The sequence below is a fragment of the Mustelus asterias genome, chromosome 8 (genome assembly GCF_964213995.1).
Source record: "Mustelus asterias chromosome 8, sMusAst1.hap1.1, whole genome shotgun sequence".
Lineage (NCBI taxonomy): Eukaryota > Metazoa > Chordata > Chondrichthyes > Carcharhiniformes > Triakidae > Mustelus > Mustelus asterias.
Genome location: NC_135808.1, coordinates 133,162,777 through 133,177,805, shown reverse-complemented (window position 1 = coordinate 133,177,805; position 15,029 = coordinate 133,162,777). Strand labels below are relative to the sequence as shown.

The 15,029-nt window shown below is 44.7% G+C and overlaps 1 protein-coding gene across 1 annotated transcript in view; it reads left to right on the top strand.

The window, feature by feature from the left end:
- uox (urate oxidase) overlaps positions 1 to 14,643 on the top strand; it is a 30,840-nt gene extending 16,197 nt beyond the window's left edge. The window contains exons 4-8 of the mRNA XM_078218990.1: positions 1,213 to 1,291; positions 6,325 to 6,511; positions 10,661 to 10,784; positions 12,097 to 12,180; positions 14,300 to 14,643. Of these exons, the coding sequence (XP_078075116.1) occupies positions 1,213 to 1,291; positions 6,325 to 6,511; positions 10,661 to 10,784; positions 12,097 to 12,180; positions 14,300 to 14,374 (549 nt within the window). The 3' untranslated portion in view covers positions 14,375 to 14,643. The remainder of the gene's footprint in view (positions 1 to 1,212; positions 1,292 to 6,324; positions 6,512 to 10,660; positions 10,785 to 12,096; positions 12,181 to 14,299) is intronic.
- Positions 14,644 to 15,029: the final 386 nt, after the last annotated feature.

The following is a 15,029-nucleotide window of genomic DNA, read 5'->3' as shown; positions in this document are numbered from 1 at the left end:
CAGCACCAGGGACCAGGTTCGATTCCCAGCTTGGGTCACTGTCTGTACGGAGTCTGCACGTTCTCTCCGTGTCTGCGTGGGCTTCCCCCGGGTGCTCCAGTTTCCTCCCACAGCCCAAAGATGTGCTGGTTAGGGGCCATGCTAAAATTGTCCCTTCGTGTCCCAAGATGTGTAGGTTAAGTGGATTAGTGGGATAAATGTGTGGGGTTATGGGGATAGGGCAGGGGGTGGGGTGGACCTGGGTAAGATGCTCTGTCAGAGAATTGATTTAGACTCAATGGATCGTTTGGCCTCTGTAGGGATTCTATGAATTTGTAACTCTGCAGGAACGTACTTGATCCCTTTTGTTATTCTCTGCTCATGTGAAGTGCATCCTGGCACCCTGGCACCCCATCAAACCACAGACCAGTGGCACTCATCGGAGGAAGAGAGACACTTACGGACATTATCAGCATTCAGAGCATTGGTGGAAGTGTCCATTGCCAAATGGATTGTGACAGTTGGAGGTGGTTCAGAGGTGGATTACCAGACTGATACCTGGAACGAGCAGAGGTTGTGAGGAGAGGAGACAGACTGGGCTTGTTTCCACTGGAGTTTAGAAGAGTGAGGGTGACTTGATTGAAATGTATAAGGTTTAAAGTGGTCTTTACAAGGTGGATGTGGAAAGGATGTTTCCTCTTGTGGGTGAGTCCAGAACTAGGGGGCACTGTTTTAAAATTCACTGTTATAGGACAGAGATGAGGAGAATTTTTTCTCTCAGAGTGTTGTGCGACTTTGGAACTCTCTGCCCCAGAAGGTGGGGGTCATTGAATATTTTTAAAGTGGAGGTGGATAGATTCTTGTTAGGCACAGGAATCTCCCTTTTGAAACCTACTATTGAATGTGTTTTATCACCATTTCAGGCAGTGTATTCCGGATCATTCACCAAAATCTTGCTGCGGTTTACACTGGTGGAACTCACCGTTTCACCGATGGTGAAACCCTGCGGGTTTGCCAGTGGTGAGGGGTGTATTCAGTGGGAAACTCAATTGACAACAGTGGGACCATGAGGAGTGCTGCCTCCGGCCAATCCCGCTGCCATGAAACATGCCATGGGGCAGGAGGGAAATCCCGCTCGTATTTAATTACCTTTCACTTATTGTGTTCTACTTAGCTGCTCTTCACAGGAAACCTGTGTTTGGCAAAAATAAATGAATTTTATTTTCGTTACAGGGCGGGGTTGGACATGTACATGCCTTCATTCATACTCAGGAAGCAACACACTTCTGTGAAGTTGAACAAATCCAAAATGGTAAGCCTTCGGTCCCAACTCTAAGCAAATCCGATGAATGCTCGGGGCCATTTAACAAACTGGTTCGCCAATGCTCTTCAGGCAAGGTAGCCTGTCAGGTTCACCTGGCCTGACAAACCTGCAGTTCCAGTTCCTCACGACATGGTTGATTGTCATTGCTCTCAGAGTTCCTGTCAACGCATGAGAAATATTGCTTGCCCCAGTGCTCTCAGGGATATCAGGGGCGCCACGGTGGCACAGTGGTTAGCACTGCTGCCTCACAGTGCCAGGGACCTGGGTTCGATTCCCGGCTTGGGTCACTGTCTGTGTGGAGTCTGCACATTCTCCCCCATATCTGCGTGGGTTTGCTCCAGTTTCCTCCTACAGTCCAAAGATGGGTGGGTTAGATGGATTGGCCATGCTAAATTGATCCTCGTTTCGGGGGGATTGGAGGGTAAATATGTGGGGCTACGGGCTAGGGTAGTGGTGTTGTCTGTACAGGCTTGATGGGCCGAATGGCCTCCTTCTGTACTGTAGGGATTCTATGATTTTTTAAAAGTTATTCCACCCATGGCATCAACTCATCACAGGGGGCCGAAACTTTAATAAAATGTGAAAACTAACAGTTTGCACATCGCAGTTTCTGGCACACATGAATGTCAACCATATTACGATTGATCAGATCTAGATAAAGATTGTGTCTATTAACTGCCAAAAAAACATAGATCTTCTAGATCAGTATCATGGGTTTTCCAGTTGACCAAGGCCTTTAACAATGCTGCCAACCTTAAGGGCAAAGACTTCCTCTCAGGATATTCATTGTGTCTAACAGAGCATTTCCAGCAGAGTCCAAGGCTCCCCCGTAACATCGAAGCCAGTGTTCCAGCCCCTGCCAGCACCCAGAGAGGAAGAATGCCCCTCAGAGTTCTTCCTGACAACTCTTCAGGGATTTTTGCATTGATTAATCAACAGCTGATTAGATGCTAACTGGGAGAATAAGTGAGTCTACAAGCTGGGATTTGTAAACCAGCAGTGAGGTGTTTAAATAAAAATGTAAATGTTTTTCCCTCGTTCGGTGCTAGCTAATTAGATAGTGCTCTTGCCTTTGACTCAGATGGTTCTGAATTCTTCTTTCACCCCAGAGAGTGAAGCTCCGAATCTGTGTTGACACATCACCAAGTACTGAGGCGCGGAGCACAGGTGGAGGTAGTGTTTTGTTGATGAGTTGTTAAATCAAAACCCTGTCCTCCCGATGTAAAATCTTCTGCTGCTAAAATTCTCATTTTTGTCACGGGACTGCACAGTGGTTAGCACTGCTGCCTCACAGCGCCATGGACCTGGGTTCAATTCCAGCTTGGGTGACTCTCTGTGTGGAGGATGCACCTTCTCCCCGTGTCTGCGTGGGTTTCCTCCGGGTGCTCCGGTTTCCTCCCACAGTCCAAGGATGTGCAGGTTGGGTGGATTAGCCATGCTAGATTGCCCTTTAGTGTCCCTAGATGTGTAGGTTAGGGGGATTAGTGGGGTAAATGTGTGGGGTTACGGGGTGGGATATTCCATCAGAGAGTTGGTGCAGACTTGATGGGCCAAATGGCCTGCTTTTGCTAATTCTATGATTGGCACACCTTCTGTCTTCAATCTCTACGTTCCATAAACTCCAACCTATCCTTCACCTTCCTTTAGTCTTTCATGGGTTGTGGCTGAGCTAGCATTTGTTGCCTTTCCCTAATTGCTCTTGAACTGAGTGGCTTGCTGGGCCATCTCACAGGGGCATTTACAAGTTGTTGGAGCTTTTTCAGAGGCTAGGTATTAAGCTGGCTTTCATTTAATCTACGGCTCAGCTAACATAAACACTCACAGAGACAACATTCTGGTTTAAGACAAATCTTTATTTACTAGCCCTAGTAAACGTATGCAGGAGAGCGATTTGGTGCAGTTTCAAATCACTCTGAAATTACATTTCTCTCAGTATTACACTTATACAATTTTCAAAAGTCATTTGCCCGCCCCTCTGCTCACCTCGGCCGGGTATGAGCCAATCATTATTAGCATGGATTATTTGCCTTGGCCAATAACATTTACCCTCTGACAGCATGGGAGTACATGAGTTTGTGGACTTTGAGAGACTTTCTCACAGTCTCCTAAAATTCTCTGGACTTTCTTATCTGGTGTAATGTATGACCTATTCATTCAAACTGTCTGAGATCTTTTGGACTGTCTGCAGTCCACACTGATAAGAGTTGCTCTCTTCCTTCACTCAGTAGTTGTATTGTTCTGAAGAATGTGAGTCATTTTACTTGATTACATCCCATCATGCCTTAGAGCGTTGTGCCATTGACCAAGGTATATGCTTTTAATACAGAATACTCAATAATACATGTCTAAATTCTCTGCCAGTGGTTAGAAAAGAAACATAGAAAAACTACAGCACAATACAGGCCCTTCAGCCCACAAAGTTGTGCCGAACATGTCTCTATCTTAGCGATTACTAGGCTTACCTATAACCCTCTATCTGACTAAGTTCCATGTACTTATCTAAAAGTCTCTTAAAAGACCCTATCGAATCCGCCTCCACCACCGTTGCTGGCAGCCCATTCCACGCACCCGCCACCCTCTGAGTGAAAAACTTACCCCTGACATCTCCTCTGTACCTACTCCCCAGCACCTTAAACCTGTGTCCTCTTGTGGCAACCATTTCAGCCCTAGAAAAAAGCCTCTGACTGTCCACTCGATCAGTACCTCTCAACATCTTATACACCTCTATCAGGTCACCCCTCATCCTTCGTCTCTCCAAGGAGAAAAGACTGAGCTCACTCAAACCTTTCCTCATAAGGCATGCTCCTCAACCCAGGCAACATCCTTGTAAATCTCCTCTGCACCCTTTCTATGGCTTCCACATCCTTCCTGTAATGAGGCGACCAGAACTGAGCACAGTACTCCAAGTGGGGTCTGACCAGGGTCCTATATAGCTGCAACATTATCTCACGGCTCCTAAACTCAATTCCTCGATTGATGAAGGCCAGTACACCATACGCCTTCTTAACCACAGCCTCAACCTGCACAGCTGCTTTGAGCGTCCTATGAACTCAGACCCCAAGATCCTTCTGATCTTCCACACTGCCAAGAGTCCTACCATTAATATTATATTCCGCCATCCTATTTGACCTGCCAAAATGAACCACCTCACACTTATCTGGGTTGAACTGCATCTGCCACTTCTCCGCCCAGTCTTGCATCCTATCAATGTCTCGCTGCAACTTCTGACATCCCTCCACACTATCCACAACACCTCCAACCTTTGTGTCATCAGCAAACTTACCAACCCATCCCTCCATTTCCTCATCCAGGTCATTTACAAAAATCACAAAGAGTAAGGGTCCCAGAACAGATCCCTGGGGCACTCCACTGGTGACCGACCTCCATGCAGAATATGACCCATCTATAACCACTCTTTGCCTTCTGTGGGCAAGCCAGTTCTGCATCCACAAAGCAATGTCCCCTTGGATCCCATGCCCCCTCATTTTCTCAATACGTCTTGCATGGGGCACCCTATCAAACGCCTTGCTGGTTCTATGTGTCTCTATGCAAACATACCCTTGTAAACTACATTCCGGGTACTTTGTGACTTTTCAATACTGTATTCACTCTGATCTTGTTAGTCTTCTACTCCCAAGTTATTCTAAACTCCCTCTTACACAAGTCAACCTCATTGCTGTGGATCTGGAGTGCCATGTAGGCCAGACCAGGTAAAGACGGCAGATTTCCTTCCCTAAAGGAATTAGTGAACCAGATGTTTTTTTAAACAATAATCAATGATAGTTTCATGGTCACCATTACTGAGGCTAGCTTCCAATTGCAGATATTATTGGATATAAATTCCACCAGTTGCCGTGGTGGGATTTGAACATGAGTCCCCATTACATTGACCTGGGCCTCTGAATAACTAATCCAGTGGCTTTACTACCAAGCCACTCTTTCTAACAATCCTACATTAAGCTCAGCTTGTCCAAACCTATATCGATCCCTCATATGGTCCATGTCTCAGTGTAATACCTGTCCATGGCCATCCCATTCTGTCTCCAGTTTGATGTATCTGCTCCCACAAATACTCTTGTTCTTCTGATCCCAGCCTCTCTACACCATTGGTGAAAGAGGCTTTATCTGGCTCAGTTCTGTTTTTTGGTGATTCCTCTCTGAATCTCTTTGCCTCTTTCCAGTGTGGTCCAGTCCTTATGCACCTCATCAAAATCTATCTCTTCAACCAAGTTTGGTCACCATTCCATCCACACCTCAATGTTCATGTTCCGTATGTTTGTCCTGTCATGGACATGCTTCACATTAAAGGTGCTATTTTAATGTAAGTTGTTGTTGAATGACCAGTTGGTCTGCTTTTGGCTGTGGGAACTCAGAAAAAACAATTTTTTTTTTCAAATTGCAGCATGGAATTCTTTTACCTCCTCCTGACAGGTCCCTGGTTCTAACAGCACCCGCAGTAACGCAGCATTCCCTCCATAGGTCCATAAGAAACTACAAAAGATCGTGAATGTAGCCCAATCCATCACTCAAACCAGCCTCCCATCCATTGACACTATCTACACTTCCCGCTGCCTCGGCAAAGCAGCCATCATAATTAAGGACCCCATGCACCCTGGACATTCTCTCTTTCATTTTCTTCCGCTGGAAAAAAGATACTGAATTCTGAGGTCACATACCAACCGAGTCAAGAACAGCTTCTTCCCTGCGCCATCAGACTTTTGAATGGACTTACCTTGCATTAAGTTGATCTTTCTCTACACCCTAGTTATGACTGTAACACTACATTCTGCACTCTCTCCTTGCCTTCTCTATCAATGGTGTGCTTTGTCTGTATAGCGCGCAAGAAACATATACTAATATATGTGACAATAATAAATTAAATCAAATCAAATCAAATCGGAGACTCCACCTAGATATCTGCCCAAGTCTCTGGAATGGGGCTTGTATCTTTAAGCTGAGACTGCCACTTCCAAATTAATATAGATCATATTCTCACTTGCGTGCTCCTGGTTGCTTTGCAGAACCTCCTGTAGTTCACGCTGGATTAAAAGACATGAAGGTCTTGAAAACAACACAGTCTGGCTTTGAGGGATTCCGAAAGGATCGATTCACTACATTGCCTGAAGTGAGGGACAGAGTGTTCTCTTCCATTGTATATGCCAGGTGGCGTTATAGTTCACCCAGATACATCAACTTTGATGCGGCCTGGTAGGTTTGTACAACTATACTGTGTTATTGCCATAGATGCAATTGTCAAATTCCTAATGTGAGGATAACCCTCTCTACTTACCTTTCACAACTCCTCTGGGTGGCACAGTGGTTAGCACTGCTCCCTCACAGCTCCAGGGACCCGGGTTCAATTCCCGGCTTGGGTCACTGTCTGTGTGGAGTTTGCACGTTCTCCCCGTGTCTGCGTGGGTTTCCTCCGGGTGCTCCAGTTTCCTCCTGTGCGGGTCAGGTTGATTGGCCGTGCTAAATTGCCCGGGATGTGTAAATTAGAGGGTTTAGCAGGGTAAATGTGTGGGGTTGTGGGGATAAGGCCTGGATGGGATTGTGGTCGGTGCAGACTCAATAGGCCGAATGGCCTCCTTCTGCACTATAAGGATTCTACGATTCTCTGATCTCTCAGGTAGCCTGTCACTAACCAATGAGAGTGGAAATTGGTGTAGCAGCTGGGATGGTCTCTCTTAGAACAGAAAAGTTGAAGGGGAGATTTCTCCGAATGGAACCAGGGATATTGTGTTCCAGTTTTGTGGGGAGGATAAAGAAGCCAGGGTTGTTCTCCATCAGAGGAGAGAAGATTAAGGGAAGCTTTAACAGAGATGCACAGAACTATCAGAGGCTCTGATAGAATACAGAGAAACTCCTTCCATGACAATGAGAGAAAACAGGGTTAAGCTGGAGATGCGGAGAAATATTTCTTTAATGTATTGAGCTGTGATCTGGAATGCACTGTCTGAGATCCAGTAATAATTTACTAAATGGAATTGGATAAATATTTCAAGGGGGGAAAAAAATCATGAGACTGGAAAAGGGCACGGTTTTGGGACATTTCAGGTATGATGGGCCAAATGGCCTCATTCTATTTTGTATCATTCTATAATCTACGAAGGGGCACCAACCAGGTCCACATCCTGAAGTATGTGTGTGTCTCACACTGAGAGCAGTATTGAGCTTTGCTCTACTGTTCCTGATATCAGGTATCCCACTGACCCTTAGGTCTGGGAGTTCCTGGTCTTGAGTTGTTCCATGTTTTTGGTGACAGAATTTGTGTGTGTTGCCGGATTTGTGTGAGGGTGCATTCCAATCACCTCCGCTGGTTGTGACATGTGTCTGCTGAGTCTCTGTCACAGAATGGCATCGATCCTCTCCACTTCCTTCTGCAAAGCAAAACCTCCTTGCTTTGATGTGAGGGCAGTGCAACCCCAAAGCCACTTGATATTTGTCCAACTGAGACCTCTGGAGTTTAATACCATAAGACATAGGAGCAGGAAAAGGCCATTTGGCCTATCGCTCTGCTCCGCCGTTCAATGAGATCATGAATGATCTGACACAGGCAACATGGTGGCACAGTGGTTAGCACTGCCACCTCATAACGCCAGGGACCTAGATTCAATTCCAGCCTTGGGTGACTGTCTGTATGTAGTTTACACGTTCTCTCCGTGTTTGTGTGGTGTCCTCCCACAGTTCAAAGATGGGCGAGCTAGTTGGATTGGCATGCTAAATTATCCCTTAAATTACCCCAAGATGTGTGGGTTGGGGGATTAGTGAGGCAAAAACTTAGGGTTACAGGGATAGGGCCTGGGAAGTCACTCTTTCAGAGAATCAGTGCATGGGCAGAATGGCCTCCTTCTGCACTGTAAGGATTCAATATAATAATCCTCAACTTCACTTTCCCACCTTATCTCCATAGCCCTTGATTCCCTTACTGATTAAAAATCCGTCTCTGTTAGTCTGTGACATAATTAATGATCTAACCTCCATAGCTCTCCATGGCAAATAATTCCACAAAGGGAAACAACCTCTCAGCACCTACCCTGTCAAACCCCCTGAGAATCCGATATGTCTCAATAAGCTCAACTGTCTCTGGGCTGTCTCCAATGGCAATATATCTTTCCTTAGATAAAGGAACCAAAACTGTTCACATTATTCCAGGAATGGTCTAATGAGTGCCTTGTATGGTTTTAGCAAAACTTCTCTATTTTTATGTTCCATTCCCCATGAAATAAAGATGATGTGGAGATGCCGGTGTTGGACTGGGGTGGGTACAGTAAGAAGTCTCACAACACCAGGTTAAAGTCCAACAGGTTTATTTGGTATCACAAGCTTTCGGAGCACTGCTCCCTTCTTCACTCACCCGAGACTTCTTACTGTGCCCATGAAATAAAGGCTAACATTCCATTTGCCTTCCCTACTACCTGCTTGTTAGGAAAACAAAGGTAGTTTTAAGGAATTTATATTGTATGGGTAAATAATAGAAATAAGATATAGTTTTAAGTATGCCTATTTGAATGTTTCTGTGCCTGCAAGGATAAAATCTATAGTTCGATTCATGCTAGACAAAGGTGCTTCTGTGTGTGGGGTAGGCTAATATTCAACTGTGTGTCTAATGTGCTTAGAGGGCATGAAGAATCAATAATAGTAGCAGGCACATTGCTTAGCAACAAGAGATCACCTTCCTTTGTTCTTCGTTTTCACTGGAAGCTAAAACAGTTGGAGACAGGTCACTGAGGAGTGAACAGCTCTCAACTCTGCCAGGAAAAGCTGGACAGGACAGAGGAATTGCAAATATACACGTTTCTTTAGAAACATGATACAGTCCAGATAACCAGGGAATTGGGACATAAAGAATGTCTAAGATTACTTAAGTTAATTGATCAGAGACCATGGTGCTGTTCAGAAGAATTCAAGGAAGCGTTCTGAGACAAAGTGACAGTTCTAGTATTAAACTTAAACGTGGGACCACAGATTTCAGAGGTAAATCAAACATCTGATGCCATATTAACAAAGATCTGGGAATTGTGACACAGCAGTCAAGCCAAAGAAATCCTAAAGGTGTAAAACCCTGGACTGGATTCACTGGTAAAAGTGGAGCGGAAGTGCTGTTTAAAAGTGTCACTTTTAAAACCTGGCCTGAATTTCAGAGCACAAACCCCACCAAGAGAAAGCATTATTATGTGAGAAATAGTTAAGTGGGTTTTGGGAATGAAGTTTGGAAACTCTCATGTCACAATTATCGGGGGGATTCTGAGGAGAAAGCCACAGGCATTCATTTGGGTTCAGAGAGGTGTGTGTATTTGCCCATAGTCATCTTGTGTGCTTAAAAGGGACTTTTTGTGTTAATGAGACCATTGTAGTTTACAATGTACTTTGTAATCCATGTTATTTTATAATGTGTGTATTTGTTAAGATAAGGGACATTGCATTATAATCTATTGTTTTAATTTTAAAAAATGCTTTTTCCCCCTTGTTGCTTTTCCCCCTTGTTGTTAACGAGTCTGTTCCTTCATGTTTTTTTTAAAAAGTAGAAGTTATAGTCTTTTGAGCCAGGGTTTCAATCTGGGATCTTTCTGGCCAGGCACCAACTGAGATAGTAATATACTGAACCTGCATTCTAGCTTTTTGATTTATGCACGAGGACCCCCCAATTCCCTCTGTGCTGCAGCTTTCTCAATTTCAATAATATTCAGCTCCTTTATTCTTCTACCAGTAACTTCACATTTTCCGACATTATATCCCATCTGTCAAGTTTTTGCCCAACGCACTTAACCTAATTTAATCTGATGTGTATTTCTTTTGGAGCTGTGCACAGTAGTGCTGCCAGTCTCAAAGCAGCCAAGAATTGTCAGACGTTGACCACCAGCATCACCACCCCCCCCCCCTCCCCTCCCCTCACACCCACTGTAAGGCTCTGAGTGTGCAGTACCAAAACAGGAGATAGCAACATTGGCATTGTGGGTCAACCCGCAGCACGTGGACTGCAGCGATTCAAGGCAGCTCACCACCACCTTCTCAAGGGCAATTAGGGATGGGCAATAAATGCTGGCCAGCCAGCGACGCCCATGTCCCACGAATGAATTATAAAAATTCACCCGCTGGTACTGGTTTGCTGATGTAGCATCGTTGCTTCACTGCAACTGCATCAACAGGTGGGCGGATCGAGAGATTTGTGGGCAGCTACTGCCGCCGTAATTGGTGCAAATGGGGTTGAGGACATTCTAGGTCTATGAGTGGGTGCCAGCAAAAGGGAATAGCAGCTGGTACTGAGAGCAACTGTACACATCCTCAGAGGGGTAAGGGGCTGTGGGAGGAAACTGGTGGAAAACTAAGTCTAACCAAGTTTGTCTTTTTCCCCAGGAATTCTGTGAAGGAGTCTATCATTGAAACATTTGCTGGTCCCTATGACACAGGAATATACTCCCCCTCCGTCCAGAACACCCTCTATGAGGCTCAGTGCCTCAGTTTGAGCAGAGTTCCAGAGGTCAGTGCTTTTATTTTTAAAGTGGCTCCATCTCATGTTCCTATTTGCACCTCCCATTTCTCTTGCTGTGGGTTCCTAACTCCTCTGCAAAATCCTGGCTATGGGGGTCTTGTACCCTCAGCTGAGGGGGCGGACAGGACTTTGGTTAACATCTAGTGGGCACCCCCACGAATGCAAGGCTCCTTCATTCCTGCACTGAGTTGTCAGCCTGGTTGCTGAGTCCATGTCTGAGAGTGAGACTTGGTCAATAGGGATAAAGTAGAAATCATCGAGAACTTCAGGTTTTTAGGTGTCCAGATCATCAGCAACCTGTCCTGGATCCTCCACGCCCGATGCTATAGTTAAGAAAGCCCACCAACTTTCTCAAGAGACGAAGAAAATTTGGCATGTCCGCTATGACTCTCACTGACTTTTACAGATGCACCACAGAAAGCATTCTTTCTGGTTGTATCACAGCTTGGTAAGGCTCCTGCTCTGCCCAAGACTGCAAGAAAGTACAAAGGGACGTGAATGAAGCCCAGTCCATCATGCAAGCCAGTCTCCCATCTATTGACACTGTCTACACTTCCTGCTGCCTCGGAAAAGCAGCCAGCATAATCAAGAACCCCACGCACCCCGGACATTCTGTCTTCTTCCGTCGGGAAAAAGATACAAAAGTCTGAGGTTACGTAGCAACTGACTCAAAAACAATTTCTACTCTGCTGCCATCCAACTTTTGAATGGGCCTAACTTTAACTATCAGTATGACAAGTAGGCTTACATTAACATTGCAATGAATTTACTGTGAAAATCCCCTATACGCCACACTCTGGCGCCTGTTTAGGTACACTGAGGGAGAATTTAGCACTGTCAATGCGCCTAACCAGCACGTCTTTTGGACTGTGGGAGGAAACCGGAGCACCTGGAGGAAACCCACAGGCACAGGGAGAACATGCAAACTCCACACACAGAGCCAGGCTGGGAATTAAACCTGGGTCCCTGCCAGTGAGACAGCACTGTGCCACCGTGCCATCCTAGTTCAAGGGGTGAGTGTGCCACACCACGCACAAATAGCTTCTGTTGATATTTTGCACCAACTCAAAATTCAGTTAGATGGGTCTGTCAATAAGTTATAAAAAATAATTACTTGTTGCATTTATATTGAAAGCCAAATGGTTTTTCAAACAAGGCAGAGTTCTAGAGAATAAATGTAGCATGTAGACCCCATCCTTTCCCAAAATCTTGTTAGATACGTCATTAAAGGGTATCCCTTCAGGTGTACTGAATCTTGATGCGAGATTGCCGGTGTGTAATGCGGATCTTTGTATTTTAGATGGAGGAGATTGAAATAGCTATGCCAAACAAGCATTACTTCACAATCGATTTGACAAAATTTGGGATTCATCAAAATAATGAGGTAAGCTGAGCATGAAACGTTTACAAGAACATGTCGGTGTTGCTGTCTCAGATTTCAAGGTGACAAAAACATCCCAGAAAAAATGGGACAAGGGATTATTTCAGGCGAGTGGTTTCTTTTGCTCTGAAGCAGTTTCCAATTTGCAAACCACTCATCAACAGCAATTAACACAACACGTAACTGACTCATTTTAGAAGGTAAATTTTTCGACATTGAAGTTACTGGCTAAAAGAAAAAAGGTTCAATTTAACCACAGAATAGTGCAAATTGTTCCCTGGTAGAACAATCATACAGGTCACTATAAGACACGAGGTGGAGATGCCGGCGTTAGACTGGGGTGGGCACAGTAAGAAGTCTCAAAACACCAGGTTAAAGTCCAACAGCTTTATTTGGAATCACGAGCTTTCGGAGCGTTGCTCCTTCCTCAGGTCACATACCAATGAAGTAGAAAAGGTCGAGAGCTTCAAGCTTTAGGTGTCCAGATCACCAACAACCTGTCCTGGTCCCCCCTATGCTGACATTATAGCTAAGAAAGTCCACCAATGCCTCTACTTTCTCAGAAGACTAAAGAAATTTGGCCTGTCAGCTACAACTCTCACCAACTTTTACAGATGCACCCAAGAAAGCATTCTTTCTGGTTGTATCACAGCTTGGTATGGCTCCTGCTCTGCCCAAGAGTGTAAGGAACTACAAAACGTGGTGAATGTAGCCCAATCCATCACGCAAACCAGCCTCCCATCCATGGACTCTGCTTACACTTCCCAATGCCTCAGCAAAGCAGCCAGAATAATTAAGGCCGCCACACACCCCGGACATTCTCTTTTCCACCTTCTTCCGTCGGGAAAAAGATACAAAAGTCTGAGGTCACGTACCAACCGACTCAAGAACAGCTTCTTCCCTGCTGCTGTCAAACTTTTGAATGGATTTGCCTTGCATTAAGTTGATCTTTCTCTACACCCTAGCTATGACTGTAATACTACATTCAGCACTCTCTCGTTTCCTTTTCTATGAACGGTATGCTTTGTCTGTATAGCGCGCAAGAAACAATACTTTTCACTGTATGTTAATACATGACAATAATAAATCAAATCAAATTCACCTGATGAAGGAGCAGCACTCCGAAAGGTCTTGATTCCAAATCATAGGAACCCCACAGTGCAGAAAGAGGCCATCTGGCCTATAGAACATTACAGCGCAGTACAGGCCCTTCGGCCCTCGATGTTGCACCGACCAGTGAAACCAATCTAAAGCCCATCTAACCTACACTATTCCAATATCATCCATATGTTTATCCAATAACCATTTGAATGCTCTTAATGTTGACGAGTCTGCTACTGCTGCAGGCAGGGCATTCCACGCCCTTACCACTCTCTGAGTAAAGAACCTACCTCTAACATCTGTCCTATATCTATCACCCCTCAATTTAAAGCTATGTCCCCTAGTGTTAGCCATCACCATCTGAGGAAAAAGGCTCTCACTATCCACCCTATCTAATCCTCTGATCATCTTGTATGCCTCTATTAAGTCACCTCTTAACCTTCTTCTCTCCAACAAAAAGTCTGCACCGACCACAATCCCACCCAAGCCCCACCCCCTTATCCCTACACATTTACCCGCTAATCCCTCTAACCTACGCATCTCAGGACACTAAGGGGCAATTTTTTAGCATAGCCAATCCACCTAACCCACACATCTTTAGACTGTGGGAGGAAACCGGAGCACCCGGAGGAAACCCACGCAGACACAGGAAGAATGTGCAAACTCCACACAGAGTGACCCAAGCCGGGAATCGATCCCAGGTTCCTGGAGCTGTGTAGCAGCAGTGCTAACCACTGTGCTACCATGCCGCCCCTGTTGTACTTTAACCTGGTGTTGTGAGACGTCTTAAAAGACACTGCATTATCTAACATATCGTAGTGCCAGACTAGATCAGATGGCCACTTTAAAAAAGACACTGCAATATATTATATTTACTGTTTTGCAATGTGTAGCTGGTACAGACATTGGAATTTGACCCATAATTAACTCACGATGAAAAATATTCTCCAATGCATAACCTCTCTGACATTTTACATTCATTTAACTCAAATTTTGATGTCTTCATTTTCATCTATTTTAGGTTCTCCTGCCCGTGGATAACCCCTCGGGCAATATAACGGGCACTCTACAAAAGAGACCAGCATCCAAACTGTAATACCTGCCTCCAGAAGATGGCCGATAGTAAGAGTACGGAAAGATCAAACATTTATGCATCACTTCTGATTCACTCAAAGTCAAAACTTTTTTGTCTCACGTGGAACAATGCAAGTGGAAAATACGAATCATGTGTAAAGTCTGGTGAGTGAATTTTAAATGTTGAACCTTTGTGAAGGTTTCTCCTTTCACGAATTGTAACGCTGACGCATTTTAAATGTTGGAATAAAGATTGGATCCATCTATGCTGCTTTAGATGGTCTAAAGTTAGTTGAGAGTTTCCTCACTGTTTCGTCACAGGGTGCTGACAAATAAAGCTGCAAAAGCTCTTCCCCACAGTTCGAACAAGCACAGGACTGTTTGGTTTCATTGCTGAAATCTTCCTCAAAGAACAGACAGCACAAGCGACAAGGCTTTAACCAACACCATATTATTATATAAAAAGAACAATGTAACATTTCTCTCTTCAGTAACACGTATAAATATTTTCAATGTACATCTGTAATTTAAGATGCCTGGTTACAATACAATATGTCGATAAAATCTGCTATTATTATACACAAAAAAAAATCATAATTTAACATTTCACACGCACAAACATACATGTAGGAATAAGCAGTCAGCAACTTGCTGCTCAATCAGCTCCGCGCCTCTCA